Source organism: Eschrichtius robustus, chromosome 11 (genome assembly GCF_028021215.1).
Source record: "Eschrichtius robustus isolate mEscRob2 chromosome 11, mEscRob2.pri, whole genome shotgun sequence".
NCBI classification, from domain to species: domain Eukaryota; kingdom Metazoa; phylum Chordata; class Mammalia; order Artiodactyla; family Eschrichtiidae; genus Eschrichtius; species Eschrichtius robustus.
The window spans coordinates 106,833,738-106,850,507 of NC_090834.1; the positions used below are offsets into that span (position 1 = coordinate 106,833,738).

Consider the following 16,770-nt stretch of genomic DNA (forward strand, 5'->3'; position numbering starts at 1 on the left):
CCTTCCTGGGACCAATCTTGGGTTTCTCCAGAGCCCTTGGCTGGGTCTCAGTAACAGAGCCCTAACAGTGACCTTTCCCAACCGACATTCCTTTCCCCAACCTAGCTTTGAGGGGGTGGGGAGACACTGCTGCTGCAGCAGAACAGAAACAGGGTCAAGTAGAGGGCTCTTCTCTACTCTAGGTGTCCAAGGCGGGTGGGAGAGCACTTCTCCCTCCGGTTCCACCACAAAGGCAGGTGCTTGCTGTGGTTCCGAGGGCCAAGCCTTCCTGCTGTCTCTCGTCCATTTCAGGGCCTTGAGCTGCTTGGAGAAAGGCCGACACTGATGCCTCCGCCTCCTTCAGCCACTTCGTTACCCTCCAAAACCTTAAAAGCTGACGGCAGGGAGCAGAAAGGGAGCGAGCACAGGAATGGAGCTGGCCCCAGGGGAGAGAAACGGAGATAGCTGGGCTGTGGTTAAGTCATTTATTGATTTTATTTCTAAAACCCACATAGCGCCACTTTGCCTCTTCCAGAGCTTCAAAAAGCTAATTAACTGCCCAATGAGCCCACCAGGGAAACCAAGCTTGTGGGGGGGAAGCAATGAGATGAAGCCGAGGTCAAAGAGGGTTGCCAGGCCCCAGGCCCTGCCCCCATTCTGTCAGCTAAGGACAAAGAGAAAAGATCTCCCTGCTCCCTTTCAGTCAACTGAAGTTTAGGGCTTGCTTAGGGAGACCCAGGGAACAGGTCTGGGTTCTGAGGCTTCATTAACCCCCGCGGGCCTACCGCAAACACAGGCACCCTGGACGGGGCCCAGATACCCAGGCTCTGCTCCAGATAAAACAGCAGCGGCCAGCCCCAGCCTGAAGCTGGAAAGCAGCCTGGGCCAGCACTGTGTTGTCCCCACTGGCCAACTGAGCCGTGGGCAACAGGAGCTTGCTGTCCCTCAGCCTCCCGGAAGGAAGAAAAGCTAGTGGGAAAAGGCAGGCCCCAGCACAACTCTCCCCAGGGGAACTGTAGCAAAGCAGCAGCAGCTGAACAAGACCCTCACTGCCCCATGTTATGTCCTGAGATGGATAGATTTTTCTAGTGCCACCATGGGCCCTATCTACTACCCCAGACACGAAAGACCAAAACAGCCTGAGACCCTCTGCGAAGTGCTTACAAAGCACAAGGTGGGGCCCCTTCTCCTGCCCCACCTCTCCCCGAAGCCTGCAGTGCTGGCAGGCGGCGAGTCACCAGCAGAGACAGAAAAAGCCACTTGGTGGTTTTAATTTTAGCAGCTCTGAGCCTGACAGGCAGGATTAGTTGGCTTGACCTTTAGTGCCGATGCCTCCCTAGGCCCAGGACCTCACAGTCAGGTGGCAGCTTCCAGGCACAAATCACAACTGGAGCTCATCGCATGTGGAGGTCCAAACCCCAAGGAAAGGCCTTTGAAAGGACAGAGACCAGGGAGGGGGTCACCAGGTTCTCAGCCATTAACTACGAAGGCAGAGGGAGGAGGTGGGGCCACCCACACACCAGCTTCCCCCAGCGAAACTGCACAGGGAGGTAGACGGGGGCTTCCTTCAGCAAGGTCCCAGAGGCTCTCCAGGAAGAAAACGACAAGTGCGGCCAGGAGCTGAACGCAGGTAAGGTAACTGGTGCTGGTGCTGATGGTGGCAGAGGGGATTTAAAAGAAAAGGAAATAAACAGACCCAGAAAACCACACTGCTCTTTTATTCAATGAACATCCCCCTTTAACGCAGTGTTGAATCATACACCAAAAAAAAAAAAAAAAGCCCAGAGAAATTTCTGCAGATAAACCAGTGAAGAGAACGCGCATTATACATTATTGTCAACATAATCACTCCATGAAGAGGAAGGAGAAAAAAAAGGAAGCAGAACGGAAAACAAGGGGCTCAAACCCCTAGACACTGCAAAACACTGACATTTGGGACTAAAATAAATTTGAAAAGGAAACCTTCCAGGAAAGAGAGGAACAAATGAAATCTGAGGCAGCTCAGGTGCTCAGGGGCGTGGAAAGGGCGCTCCTGGCTGGCAGACAAGCCCACGGCGGCGTAGGCGGCCCCAACTACTGGCAGGGATGCCAGGACGGATATGGACCCTGGACATGGGGGTCAACCTGCTAGTCTACAAAGGTGGCAGACAAAACCCCACGCTTAAAATCAGGAAAAAAAAAATCTCAGGGCGACTATGGCACCTTGAAAATCTTAGAACCAAAGGAACCCCCCACTAGCCTGACATTGATGGCCAAAAGCCTTTGCCAAAAAACCATTTGTTCCTCTCTCCTTAGAAAGAGAAGAACGAGGAATGAGAAAAGGGAAAGAAATCTAATTGCAGCAGAAGACCGGGGAGAGCATCTCCTTGGACGGAGTCTGAAGAAAGGAAAAGATAAGGAAATAACAAAGAAAAATTTAATAAAAAATTTCACAATATGGAGCCAGCGTGTTCCGATTCCGTCCATAAAAATAACTCAGGCTGCTTTGCCGAACCATCCTGTCCACCAGGGGCGCTGCTGAGGCTGTCTGCCTGGAAGGGTCACCAATGGGCGCGGAAAGTCCTCACTCTCATGGCTCGGGCCATCGCCGCCGCGGGGAGGGATCCTGGCGGCCCGGTTTGGGGAGAGGCAAAGGGATTTGGGTGAGGAGAGAAAGAAGACAAAGAAGACACTCGATGCTACGGGGCGCCAGGAGAGCCCAAGCTGGCGCCCCTACTACCACCTGCCCGTTCCTAAGTGAGGCCTCAGTCGCTTGGCCCAGCCCGGTGCGTGCACACACACACATGCGTGCACACAATCACATGCGTGCGTCCCAATGTCTGGCTCCATATGGTGAGGTTCGGCGTGTGTTTAAACGAGACCAATTCTCTCTATATATAATATATATTTTCTTAAAAAACCAAGTCTAGTTCTGTGGTGGAGGCGGTGGGGGAGCTGGAGGCATCCCGAAGGGTGGCATGCCCGCCACCCCCATGCCCATCATGGTGACAAAGTTAGAAGGGTCCATGGGAGGCGGAGGAGGAGGGGGCGGGGCATACATCATGCCGGCGGAACCAGGCGGCGGAGGCGGCGGAGGGGGAGGGGCCCCGGGCGGCAGAGGCGGCTGGACCCCTGGGGGCAGGGGCACCATAGTGGGGTTGCCTTGCATCTGAGGGGCTCCTGGAGAAGCTGCGGCAGCCGCCTGCTGCTGTTGCCATGGCGGGATGGACCCTGTGCCAGCGCTCGTGGTGGTAGTCGTCGTATCTGGGGTGGTAAAGAAGCCCAAGGTCACACGCGCGGGGGCACACCGCGGCTCTCTGCGGCTGCTGCCTTGGGATGGGGGGGCGAGGGACGCCTGCTCCTTGCTTGGCATGCGGTACGGTGGTGGGGGGCGGGCGGGCGGGGCTGTCCTGGCGATGGGGGTGGAGGGGTGGGCAGGACTACCCTGGGGTCAGCCTCAAGGTCTCTAGGCTTAACAGAGTAAGCCCTTTGTCACCAATGCCCCTGGAAGGGCTGAGGGGAAGGTACCAGACACAAGAACCGGCTCTGACATCCCTCCGCCCATCCGCCGCCACCACCGAACGGCACATTCAACCTCAAGGCCACGGTTACTCTCCCCGCTGCCCGATCCCAATCCCATCCCCGCAGTCTCTCAGGCCCCAATCACATCCCTCTCCAGAGCAGGCATGCACCACCCCCAACCCGGGCCTAACGCATAGGCTTGGGCCAGCCAGCAGCTCACTCGGCAGAGAGCCCGGACTTCTGGCACCCTACCTATGATGGCAGCTCCCCTCCAGGCCCCCACAAACCTCTCCCCAGACACAACCACACCGAACATCAGCTCTCCTCCCCGAGGCCCCCAGGGGCCACAAGGCCCTTCTGTTTACCCTGCAGCAGAGACCAGTCTCACCCCAAGGTGTCTGCCTGCCCGTCTGCAAGGGTCTCTCACTCCTCTCATCCCCCTCCCCCGCAATCCCACCCACCCCCACAAGCCCAAAATATTCCACTCACTTTGCTGCCATGGCAAAGGGGTACTGGAAGCCATACTGCTGCTGGGCGGAGGGGGTGGCGGAGGCTGCTGCTGCTGCTGCTGCCATGGGGGAAGAGGACCAGAGGGAGGGGGTGGAGGCTGCCCACTGGGAGGCGGCGGCGGCGGCGGCATCATGCCCATAGGCGGCGGCGGCATCATACCTGCAGGCAGGTGGACACAAGGGTGAGGCCTCAGGAGAGGAGAGGGATTTGCGACAGAGCCCCCACTCACTCCCAGGCCTGGGACGGGACACCCCAGAGTGAGCAAATGGCCAGGCTCCATTACCTTTTCCTTGATGCAGGCGATAGACCCCAGAGCCCACAGGCGTACTTCCCAGGTACTGATCTTGATGGAAGGAAAGAGCAGGAACTTAGCAGGACATTGGAACTGGCCAGGGAAGACGCCGCCCCACCAAGAGCTTAGCCGCACAGCTTGCGATCACTACCCTCACAAGGGCAGTTCTGAGACTCCGCCCCTAAGCAGTAGGCTTGTGCCTACCCCACACACAAGTCCCTCCCTGAACCAGGATGGAACCTTCTTCCTGACCTGGAGCCCAAGCCTCGGCAAGAGACTCAGTACCAATACCCGACCGCTCCGAGACCTGCTTCCAGTGTGCAGTGACGATACAAACCCTTGCTTATCCCAAAGCCCCAAGGTTTCTGGTCTGACACTTACTTACCCATTGGAGGAGGGCCATGGTGCCCAGGTGGGTGGGGGCCCTGGTTCATCGGTGGTGGCGGCGGCTGCATCCAAGGAGGAGGGGGTCCATTCGGGTTGTGCTGCATGGGATGTCCACCGTGCCCGCCCGTCAGGCTGGGTAACGGGTGTGGGAAGCTGTGCGGGCCACCTCCGGGCCCACCAGGGCCACCTCCGTGCATGCCATGGTAGGGCCGACTCTCTGACGGGCCAGAATTCATCCAGGGTGGGCGGCTCTGGGTAGTGGACATGAGAGACTACGTGAGAGCATTTCCCGCCAGCGTCCCTGCCTGCTCCCCCTGGTGGCAACACTGTTCTTTCGGCTATGCCACAGGACCAGGACACAAGGACAAGATCTTCCCCAAACTGAGAGGTCCCCAAACATTCCTGACGTCCCGAAAGAACAATGTTGCCGCCCATGTCCACCTGTTCTACCCAAAGCACCTGGCCACGTCCCCCCAGTCTCTTCGAAAGACAAGGGGGGCCAGGCTACGAGAACCAGCCCTTGAAGCTCACCGGCGGAGGTGGATTGTTGGCGGGAGCAGCGGGCCGAGGTGCACTGGCCAGGGGTGTGGTGGCGGGCCCAGAGGTGGAGCCCACAGATGCGGGCACAGGTGCCTCCCCCAGTTCAGCCATGAGGGACAAGTATTCTTTATCCATCCGCGCTTTATCCTGAGCTGACTGGGGGTCACCAGGCCTGAAGGTGGGGTGGGGGACACAAAGAGAGAAAAGGAAAAAAATTCCTTAAGATAGAAACCTTTACTGTAAGAAATTTACACAGAGGAAGTTCTGAGGAATTCAGTCACCCTTTCTGACCCCTTCCTCAAAAGAGTCTCATCTGCGCTTCAGTTCCATGCCCAGCTCTGCAACTGGGATTACCATATGTACCTCTGCCACAGCAGAGACCCTTAGGGCAAGAACAGAGGAGACAGGAAGCACCAGACCAGAGCCAACCACGCCAGCCAGGAAAGCGCAGGTTTTTCCAAAACAGCAAGTTTCATCAATTTCTACATTCCAGGTTTGAGGGAAGGAAAATCTATGCAAGACCGGAGCAACTGCCAGAACTTCCTTAACAAAGCTTTTTACATTTGCCACCCAAAGTAGAAAAACATTGCTATCAAATCTGGTTCGCAACTGGTCAAAACTCCACAGGATTGCTGTCTTCTTGTACCAATCTTAAGCAGCAAATGGCAGTTAACATTAAGCCACTGTGAAAACACCTATACCCAGAAGGGAAGTTTTCCAGTTTCCCTGGGCTCAAGCTAAGCAATAAAACAGGGATGTTCTGCATCAGCTGTTTCTAATCATCCTGGGCTTTAAATCACACCATTACAGACCACATTCACAGAAAGAAAGCTTCTCTTGGGTCTGCAGGTTAACAGGAACTGTCCTGTATTGCACGGGCTACCAGGAAACCCTCACCTTTGGAATTTGCAATCGGAAGCAATGTGGCCAGCCCCTCCACACTTGGTACACACTGTGGTATTGGTAATGCTGCGGGTCTCCGAGCTCTGCCAGGGTCTTAAGATCCTGTTGAGAGAAAAAAGTCACCTGAAGGGCTATGGCCAATCACCCTTCCTCCATAGGTGCTTCAGGTCTCTGTGCACTCCCCTCTAAACTGATCACATACATACCTGTTATCGTCTTCCCGAAGGGTCCCATTCAAACGAGCCAACTCTCGAAGCTGCATCTTCCGTAGATCGTTCTGGTCCTCAGGAGTCTCGATACCCTGCTTCAGGATGTTTCTTATCTGGTGGAGATGCAACGGGCACAGTTATATAAGTCCTGGGACTACCACCTAGAATTCTGGCTAGAGACTTCCTTTCTGGCTCCCTCACCTGTTCTACTGCTTTCTTCACATTCTCCATGGTATTGGCAGTAACCAGGGCATGAAGCGGCTCATCTTCTCCTGGCAGCATCTGGCCATCTTTGCGCCCGACTTTCCCTTCTTTCACAGAGCCTTTCCCCCGGATCATGATCTTGGCATTACACTCCTTCTCTATGTTCTTCAAGGTGTTCCCTCTGTCAAAGGCAGAAAAGACCGCTGTCATACCTGACACGCAAATTCACACGCCAGAGTGGCTCGCTGGGCACTGGAAGGAAACCGTGAGTGCAGAGAATGGGATTTTCCCACCAAGAGCTCCATGATCTCTAAGTTAAGGTCACAGACACAGCAACCCTTAAGATTTGACTTCTCTGCGGTGAAATCGGGAAGTTAAAAGAGATTTTCTCACACAAAGGCATGCACTCAGCCAAAGTGAACATCCTACCCAAAACAGAAAAATAAGCCACCAGTGGCACCCAAATAGGCAGAAGACAGATACATCTCCCAGGTCCTTAGGAATTCTATATTCCAGAGGATAGCAGTTACTCACCTGGGCCCAATCAGCAGCCCCACAAAGTTGATTTCTGGATACTCATCTTGTGGAATCATTACTTTATCGCTCACACGTGTTGCTGGAGGTCTAAGAAAGAAAAGACTCATAGACTCTGCACACTTCCAAGATGACACAAATAGAGAGCTCTTCTAGAACTAAACCTTGACACCACGTGTTAATTACAGGTGACTGGGGGTAAGGAGTTAAGAGGTTAGTACCAAAATTGCTCTACCAGACCACACCTAATCCGCAGGTGTCCTTGTCCCAGATCACCCGGCCCCTGCTTACTTGTAATCTGCAGGTGGCTTGAAATCAGGGTTGAGGGCAACCATTTCCGTGATGAGGTTATGCCGCTCCTCTTCAAGCTTTTTGCGGGTGCGGAACTCACGAGTGTTAAGCCGCTTCCCCTCGCTATTGTAGATGGGCTCAGGGGAAGGGGACCTGTGGGAAACAGACCACCATCACTGTTCTGCCTTCACTTTTCTCTCATTCCCACATGGGCTAAAATAAGTCTTCCCCAGCCCCTCTGCCTCTCAGACCCTAACTCAACACTCTTCGGAGGAACCGACCATAACGTGTGCTATTCACGATCGTGTGGAATGGGGAGGTGGAAGCTGGCTTAGCATTAGGGGGACTGGGGTGTGTGTGAGAAAGAAAAAAGTAGTTTTGCTTCTAAAAGTGAAGAGAGGAAAAAAAGTCTGTCCTTCTGGGGGGAAATATCTAGATTGTAAATGGCAAGGACAGTTATCATCCTCTGGAGTCTTCTTGCCAAATATGAATTTGCTTTCATTTGAAAAAAAATTAACATTACAACTTTATGAACCACGGAAACCCGAAGTTTAGGCAAAACGTTTACTCTTGCAGAGCTCATGCCCTATTAGGAAGAGAGTCTGTACCCCTACCACATAGTAAGTATGAGCTCTTTAACCCAATGCAACTGGGACTCAAGGCTACTGCAGCTACTTGGCCCCCACAATGGAGAGAGATGGTTCAAGGCTTCGTCTCTGCTTTTCCTTCAATGGCCTGGCTGGCTGTGTCCAAGGCCCAGGAGTCAACCTGTTTTCTGGCTGTTCGAGGTTGGGGAGTCTGGGTAGAGAAAACCGTTAAATTGCTAAAGCAGCTTCTGTGAGAGGCTGCAAATGCAGATTTGGTCAAGTACTTGTCTAGGGTCTGAACCTGCAAACAGCAAGGGGAAATCCTATGATTCTCCACCAGAGTTTACAAGTCCAGAAAGCAGATTTTCTCTCTCTCTTTTTTTAAGGAGTAAAATGCTGTTGCTACAAGTAAAAAATAGTAACGATAAAATGGTCAGTTTACCACAGCTGGATTTTGCGGTAATTAAAAAAAAAAAAAAAAAAAAAAAAAGAAAAGTTACACTCCTAGAATTCTGAGTTAAGATTACAAAAAGGACCATAGCTTGATATTCTGAATGAAAATTTAGTAGCAGCTGCAAGAAGGGAAGAGACCATGTGGATCAGGTTATTTTAAAAACATCCTGAAAGTAGTCAAGACTCCTATACCCTTGGTTTAGTTGAGAGAACCTTGCCTAGTTGGAGAGCAAGGACTGAACTCGGCTGCTCCCACTGTCTTCAGCCTAAAGGGAACCATGTCATACCACGTTACACACACGATGGAATAAAAGGTCAGGTTTGTTCATGGCTAATGACGGCTAAATGACACCTCCGTTTCTAGCATTTGTATAAACTGTTAGCACAATCCAATAATAGTGAACAAAAACAAACATACCCCAACTTATTAGACTATCATCTTATACATTTAAGTCTATAAGAGATTTTAAAACATTTTTAACTGTGCAACTTGAGCAAAATCAAAATGGCATAAAGTGGCTTCATATTGAGAATACACCTTCTTAAGAAATAATCTTAAGTAAGAAACTCATAGCATTTCCCTCCAACCTGGGTTCTTTCAAAGCAAAACCATCAGGCATTAATTAGGGCCTCTTTCAAACTGAATACAAGGGAGAAAAAAAAACTCTGCTCTGTTTTTATTTCTAACATGCTTGACGTTTCTAATTCCCACCTCATTCATAGCTGTCTAGAATTAATCATTTCTGGCTAATCACCAGTTTTACCAGCACCAAATTGGTCATTTAAAGGTCCTGCAACAGTGAACCTCTTTCCAAATTGTGGAAGTGAAAGGCAAAAGCCAATATTCTAGAGGTCAGATTGGCCCAACTTCTTCGCTTTGAATAGGCACTGTTATTATAGATCATCTAGTTTCTAATCCAAATTCTCCAGGAAGCAAAGAAGGTTTGTTAAAAATTCAACTTTTTGAGGAATTGCCTGGTAACCTGTAGACATGTCATTAAAGGGAAAAAGGCCAAAAAGGCACTAACAGTTGTGGTCTACAACCTATAATTCAAATCTTAAAAAAGTCAAAATATAAAACATAATACAACCCTCCAACCAAAATCTACTGGTGAAAAAATAATAAATTTAATTAAATAAAATTAAAAGCGTCAATATGGAGAAATAAGTTAATTTGTTTCCTGACAAAGGGCAGCAGAAAGATGCTTAATTGAGTGGCTTCTAAAACCATTACATCATCTTCCTGATTTAACAAGTTATTAAAATGGGTAACAAAAGCCAAAAACACTACTTTTTAAAAGCAAAGTGTTTTGAACTATGCTGCATGCACTAAGAGAAATTTCACTGAGAGGGAGGAGTACTGCCCTTCTATTAAATGGACCAGATTTTAGCTGCTCAAATATCAGCCTGCGAATAAAATTCCTGTTTAAAAAGTTCATTTCCCTCAGACTTTTTAGACTTTTTACTTTTCAGAGGTGAGAGAAATTATAAACTGAAATGACAAGACCACAGCTGTTTGAAGACCACACTCCCTTTAAAAAAAAAAAAAAAAAAGTAATTTAGGGTCGGTTGCTTGCCTTCCCAAAACAGGTGAGAATATTCTGGCCCCTCCCAACACCCCAGGCAATGGCCAAGGCTGAAAATTAACTGGCAGTGAAGGAAGTTGGTTAGAATCTTAGTCTATTTTAAAACCATGTCAAAACCATGAGCAGGAGACTGCAGCAATGAGCTGACCAGAATGAATTTCTGGCCTACTCAGATTCAGTGATGCTCAAAAATATTCTTATTCCCTACATTGTGTAGTATCTGTGAGGAAAACTTTACACCTGGGCTCTCAGCCAAAACAGGTAATGAAATGGCTGGTTAACGGGCCACCTCACTGTCCCTACCGGTGGGTAAATCAGGTTAAAAAACCTACATGCTTACCAAATGAAAACCGGTTGTCCGTTTTCCTGTTAACTTTCGATTCTGCTAGTAATTAAACTTCATTCCAATTTTCTAACTGATGACTGACCATATATACTGCTAATTTACACTCTAGTTGCCAGAATGGTCACAGTACCAGTCTTCTTACTAGGATTTTATTGAACTGACACAACATGTTGCCACCAGTAAAATGTATTGAGAAAAAGGTAAAAGCGTTACTGTCAGCTGGTTAAAACTGTTTCCCAACCTGTCCTCAGGGTTAGGGGGGATGCCCAGGTCTCCTGTGCGCAGTTTACGAGTCAGGTCTTCTATCTGCAGTTGCACTGGAAGAAACCAGGTTAGGAAAGAAAAAAAAAGGATGGAAAAAAGACAATGTTACCAAAAAACATCTCAAATCTTAACAACAAGCATGAAGAACTCGGAGACTTTGAAAGGGACGACTGATCAGTGAACACATTGAGGCAAAAACCCCCAACCACCTATTGGCAGGAGTCCATTTACATCTATAAGTATCTTTCACTTCAAAATGGTTATCACTTAAGGAAGCAAACAATTTGTTGGAAGAGGGGTTAGCAGTATAGACTGTTCGCTAAGGCTAACATCAAAGCAATTATTAGGAGGTGTTTCACCTCTCCCTCCCCACCAAGGCTTGCTATACAATTGGTACCCAGAACTAAAGCACGTTATCACCAATATCCTGTTCCCATCAAATTACATTCTTGAGTGCAAGACTCTTAGAGTTTATTTTTCCTTCATTAAATATTAAACATAACCCAAAATGAGACTCAATTAACATGGGACAAGGAAAAACACCAGTTAAGCAAAGATCATTTTCATTGATACCAGACTTAAAATTCCTTAAATAAGACATTTAATAACCAATTCAACAATCTCATGTAAGTTTGTACATACTCTTTGTGTAAAACCAGATCCAAAGGATCTCCCAATACCTGTTGTTTTTTATTCAAATTTTATGACAATCCATATACCTTAATAAACCAGTAACCGTTAAGATGCAAGAAGTCTGTTTTTAGACTTGTTCCTTATGTGGGGAGTAAAAGGAGGGGTGCAGAGGATGAAAAGTATTGGTCAAAGACAGTATGTGTGGCCCTCAGACCTTGACAAATGAGGCTGTATGTGAAAAAGAGAGATGAGGGTTTCACAAAAGTTCAGTGATTCCAGGGGAATATTACACCCAGATGATTTCTCAAGACAATGGCACTGCAGAGCCAAACCACTTTCTTCGGCATGCTGAAGACCACCTGTTTCTTACCTTTGTAGTATCTGAGTGTTCTAAACAGATACTTCTAAATAAGGGCAAGTTTTACTGGGTTGGGTTAAAGTTGAGTTGGCTCCGAGAATTAATGCATGTCTAACCCCAGACACCCTTCTAATTTTAAATACATCCCACAGGGATATATCACACAGCCACTCAAACTCTGAAGAAATGAAAATCCACGTTAATATCAAGAGAAGATATTGGGGGCATTCTGTACAGGGCAGTATGTACAGGGCAGTATGTACCATGAAAGACAGAAATGCAGTAAGACACACATGGGCCCCTAAGCTCTTTTATGCCAGAAAAGTTCTGACTTGGCAGTCAAGTATTAGCTCAACAGCTCAAGGTGAAAGTCACCTTCATGGAGATAGGCAGTCATCTTAACTGGACTGTAGGGGTGTGGGATCTGATCTAAGGAAAATTGCTGGCACTTAAATCAAAAGGCTGCTATCTTCCTTGGAGCAGAGACCTACAGTAGCCTAGGCTCTGATTCTCTCTACTTTGATTATAGCTATAAATAGCCCTTAGGGCCCAGAGCATTAACTCCCTCCAAGGGAAGAGAGCTGGAGATGTAAAGAATGAGTTTGTTTTTCCCATTTTCTACATCTGCTTGTGTCCTTGGGATATCACTCCACCAGGAACATTTTCATAAGGTTATCAAGACCCAGACCAGTCAAATATGAGACATAAAGGGATGGGTGGGAATAGACTGAACAGTGGGGAAAGAATTATTAGTATTGTCAAAAAGAGATAGACAATTCCAACACCTCAAAATTCTCAGCAATCTAGAAACACAAGAGATTAAGATCCTCAAGAACAACAACGGCCTTGAAGTTTTTTTATTCGTGAAGGCCACAACCTCACGGGTCTAGGAGGCGTCTGCCCTAATTTACTCCAAAGGGGATGTTTATTTGGTTAGGAGGAAATGTTTATCAAGTGAACTTTTTTGAGACAGCTGCACAATTACATAAATAAAGGTAAAACTTGCATTAATAACCTAGTATTTAAAAAAAAGGTAATTTTGAGGTTAATTTCATTTCTACTGTGGACATTCTTACTTCTCAAAATTTCTCAACAGTTAAGATCTTTTATCCTAACCACCTCATTATTCCATATCCAAGCAGTATCCCTTTCCCTGCAGAGTTCTTTAGTAGTAAACACAAGAGCCCTCATTTCAAGACAGCTCTCCACAAAAGACCAAACCAGAAAAGATGCTAAAGGAAAGGTTAAATTCGTCAAAATGGTAAAAATGGGGTGCACTGTAAACACACTTTCAGAACCACTTTTTGATTAAACTGAGCTTTTTTTTCCCTTTTAGAAAGTACCTATAAAAAATAAAAGACCACATTTTAGGGAAGGGAGAAATATGAAATTATGGTGAAAGGCCATGCTGTGAAAAAGGTACTCGGTTTACAATACCTGCAGTGTTCTCCACTGGGGCCGTGTCCAGAGAGGCATAAAACACTCACCTCATCAACTGGCAATGAACAGCAGCTGAAAAGGGTGGGGTGGGGTGCTGGACTGGAGACTAGTCTCACTAAGTGGGCCCCTCTACCCTGCTGGCACTCATGGAGAACACTGCTGTTACCAACAGACCAAAACAAGGAGCTACAAATGCAGGACTCACAGAGCAAAAACTGATAGATTATACCAAAGTCGCAAGTACACCTGACCATACCTCCTCTCAAAAAAGAGAAATCTTTAAAGTCCCAAACTTTCAACAGATAAAATGTTGCTCAGAATAGTAACAATCCGAAAATGCATTTGGGTGCAGAACGTGTATTTACCTATATAAGCTCTTTCTTGTTCCCGAGTAAGTCCAGGGGGGATAACTGTAGGCATTCCTGGAATCACCGTCTTCTGTTCCATTGTGTCTTGGTTCCAGCGGCTCCTCTTCCGCTTCTTACTGGGAAAGTCTAAAAGAAATAAAGTTCATCAGATGCAAATATAAACCAGCAGAGTAACTACCAAAAGAAGTTTAGGATACTTATGATTATTACACACAACCTCAGCAGACTGTGAAACTGAGAGCTTGACCTAGAATGGAAATGGCAAAGAATGGAACACAAACCTGAGAAGTCAAGAGACATGGCCACTAGAAGGGGACCTGGACCTGGGTCTGAAAAGTTAACATTTCACATTTGTAATTTTTGTCCACAGAAATTCTGTGAAGTACGTAAACAAGGTAACAAATCTCAATGCATAAAGTTTCAAGGAGTAAAATAAAATACTGAGAAGATAATATACTACGTGGTTGTCCATAAACACCTTAACAGCCCCAGGGGAGATAAGAGTAGACTAAACATTCAGACAAGCCTGTAAAGCAATATTGGGACCTGCTGGCTCCTCCCACCTCCCCATCAGTCACCTGTCTAAAGGGGCCAAAACACAACTAAACCTATAGTTACTAAGTGAAAAACCTGGATTCTTCAACAAGATCACTTTTTTCTCAGAAATTTAGTCAAGATCAGCATTCAATTTTCCTGGCCAGTTGGACACTTAGTATCTAAAAGATGTATCAAAAATTCAACATAGAGCAAGGTATATAAAAGCCAAATCCTCCTTCTCCAGTACACAGGCAGAAACTCCTTAGCATTTGGTACACAAAAGTGTTCTCCTCAGGGGCCAGACCCAGGGGGAAAGCCTCAAGAGGGGAAGGCATGTCACATTTCTTAGGTAGATAAAGGGAGATTAGGAAACGAACAGAATTTCCTCCCACAAAAAGAGCCACAAAAAAATCAGACCCAACCATCCTCTGAAGACTTTCAACCTCTTTGGTTCTCTGTAGTGAAAACCCTGCCTTACTGTAGCAGTCGAGGAGCTACTCTGGGTACTCTTCTCCCTTTAAGACTCTTCTACAACCAGAAAAAGGACGCTCCACGTCATCAACTGACCCTTTCACACCTTCCAGACTTGCACACCCAACACCACATCCACTCACTCGACCCCCTCCACGCCTCTCCCCTACACCAGGGGCGGAGGGCAACAGGGGGTCCCCCCCCCCCCACCTAGGTTTTCAGGCTGGCCGCAAAGTCCGGCCGCCACACTGCGCCTGCGCACAACAAACTTCCTCCCGCCGGGCCCCCACCCCTAACGCGCGGGCGCACTCGAGGCCCGAGAAGCCGGCCGCGCGCCCCGTGGCGCCTCCGCCCGGGTCTCCCCGTGCGCGCGCGCCCCAGCCGCGTGCAGCCGCCGTCGCCGCCGCCGCGCGCCCCTCAGCCGGCCGGGCCCATCCGCGCAGCGCCTGTCGCGCTCTCTCGGCCCGACTCACCTCCTCCGCCACCGGCCGGGCCCGGCTGCTGGTCCTGACGCGGCGGCTGGGGTGGCGGCGGCGGCTGCGGTGGCGACACGCGCTGGTAGAGCGGCGGCGGAGGGGGCGGCTGCGGCGGCGGGTACGAGGAGCCCGGGGAGGGCGGCGGCGGCTGCTGGGGAGGTGGGGGGGGCGGCGGCGGCGGTGGCGGCGGCGGCGGCAGCGCCGCGAAGGGGAAGGCCGCGGTCAGGGCCCCCACCGAGCCCACGGGCGGGGGCGGCGGCGGCCCGGACACCAGCAGCCCCGTCCCAGGCCCGGGAGCAGGCGGTGGCCCCGGCTCGAAGCCCCCTTTGGGGCCAGGGAGGCCCAGCTTACCCAGCGGCGTGGCGTTCGCTCCGGTCGCCATGGCGCCCCCCAGGGACCGGCACCGGCGGCTCCTTTTCGGCGGCGGCGGCGGTTTCTCCTTCGCGAATCTTCTGGGGGAGGGGACCTGACTGTGCTGCCGCGGAGCGCGCGGAGCCCGTCCTCTCACGCGGCGGGCGGCGGCGGCGGCGGCGGCGCGAGACGCACAAAGAGGGAGGAGAGAGGGCGCCGCGGGGGCGGGCCGGGGGCGACGGGGCCGGAGCCTGGATTGGGCCGGGCCGAGGCAAGGGGTCGAAATCGGCGGCCTCCGATTGGCGGAGCCTTAGCCCTTCTCGATGCGCGCTGGGATTGGCCGGACCGTTAGGCCAGGCGAGGAAATGGCGGCTGAGCCTGGAGAGCTGGGAGGTGTCGTAGCGCGCACTTCATTTGTTACTGCGCGAACTGAGCTCGGAGTCCAGAAAGGCGGGGATAGGGTGGGGCAAACTCTGTGACGTGTGGGGCCAAGCGCTCTCCCATTGGCTGGAGTTGATGGAGTCAAACTCGGTTGCGTCGTAGTGTCATGGGATTGGCTGTCGCTGGTTCGATTCTTTTTTCTACTCCCTGCCCCCGGGGAGTAGTTTCGCTGGGTTTAAGCGAGAGGTCGCGACGCAAAAGCCCGGGCCGAAGGAGATTTAGGGTCGCGGGGAACGGAGCAGCAGCGCGCATGCGTAGATGGCTCAAAACCGCCTCTCAGCACTTGGCTTCACCTTCGACCCTCGGGTCCGACGCGGAAGGCCTTGGTGACGTCAATCCTCGATTCCCTTGGTAACCCAGAACCGAGGGACGGGGGAGGGGCTGGCGCGGTTGGGTAAACCAGATCCGTTGACAACTCAGGTGAAAGGGGATACTGTTTTTGAAAAAAATAAAAGTGGAAAAATCAAAAGCTATGAAATAGTCTTGTTGACGGATTAAGAACGATATCTGAGCCGATGGAGGTACACATATCTTACGTGGAAAGCAGTATGAAGTTGTCAATTCCAAAATTAGTTAATTTTGATTAGAATCCCAACGAGGTTGGGGTTGATTAAATCATCTTTAAGGCATATAAAATAACTGAAAATAGTGGGGAAACTTGTGAACGAGATTATGGCGGAGCTTGCCTTTCCAGATAATACACAGTATAAAAGACAATAATGAAACAATGTGTTATTGTTGTAGGAAAAACAGATTAGTGCAACAGAATAGAGTCTGGAAATAGATTCCCTACAATACCTACCAAAAAGGTGGTATTTCAATTCAGTAAGGAAAAGATTTAGCTAGTAAATGGTATAGAGTCCTAAATCTAAACAATAAAACAGACACGATACAATTTAGGAGATTATCAGGGTCATCTAGGGGTAGAGACTTTATGAAGACAGGAAACTCAAAATATAAAGAAAAAATATACTTGATTACCAAAGAAAGTAAACCTATGATAGAAGTCAACAGACAATAATACATTAGGAAAATATACTTACCATACATATGATACAGAGCTAATATCTATAATATGCAAAGAAGTCTTGAAAACTAATTAGAAAAAA

At 49.3% G+C, this 16,770-nt stretch overlaps 1 protein-coding gene across 11 annotated transcripts; it reads right to left on the reverse strand.

The window, feature by feature from the left end:
* Positions 1 to 1,674: 1,674 nt before the first annotated feature.
* SF1 (splicing factor 1) lies at positions 1,675 to 15,644 on the reverse strand. 11 transcript variants are annotated; one of them, XM_068554079.1, is made up of 14 exons: positions 14,867 to 15,644; positions 13,383 to 13,511; positions 10,564 to 10,639; positions 7,351 to 7,503; positions 7,060 to 7,149; positions 6,523 to 6,706; positions 6,319 to 6,434; positions 6,107 to 6,214; positions 5,201 to 5,381; positions 4,668 to 4,941; positions 4,274 to 4,333; positions 3,970 to 4,149; positions 3,018 to 3,222; positions 1,675 to 2,584 (listed from the first exon to the last, which is right to left on the reverse strand). In XM_068554079.1, the coding sequence occupies exons 1-14, from the start codon at positions 15,249 to 15,251 to the stop codon at positions 2,455 to 2,457; spliced, it is 2,271 nt and encodes a 756-aa protein (XP_068410180.1). In that variant the 5' UTR covers positions 15,252 to 15,644; the 3' UTR covers positions 1,675 to 2,454. The 11 variants fall into 11 exon arrangements, with proteins under 11 accessions (XP_068410180.1, XP_068410181.1, XP_068410171.1 ...); XM_068554080.1 differs by having other exon boundaries at positions 15,221 to 15,640; XM_068554070.1 differs by lacking the exon at positions 3,018 to 3,222 and having other exon boundaries at positions 14,867 to 15,643.
* Between the last annotated feature and the right edge of the window lie 1,126 nt (positions 15,645 to 16,770).

Bases quoted from the DNA above. Each gene is read 5' to 3' on its own strand.
- SF1 (XM_068554069.1), bottom strand. From the start codon at position 15,251: ATGGCGACCGGAGCGAACGCCACGCCGCTGGGTAAGCTGGGCCTCCCT. The intron at 7,150-7,350 runs GTAAGCAGGGGC...TTTCTTTCTTAG, and splicing joins AAGCCACCTGCAGATTACAA to ACCTCCAGCAACACGTGTGA. The intron at 3,223-3,969 runs GTGAGTGGAATA...TTACCACCCCAG, and splicing joins CCCTTTGCCATGGCAGCAAA to ATACGACGACTACCACCACG.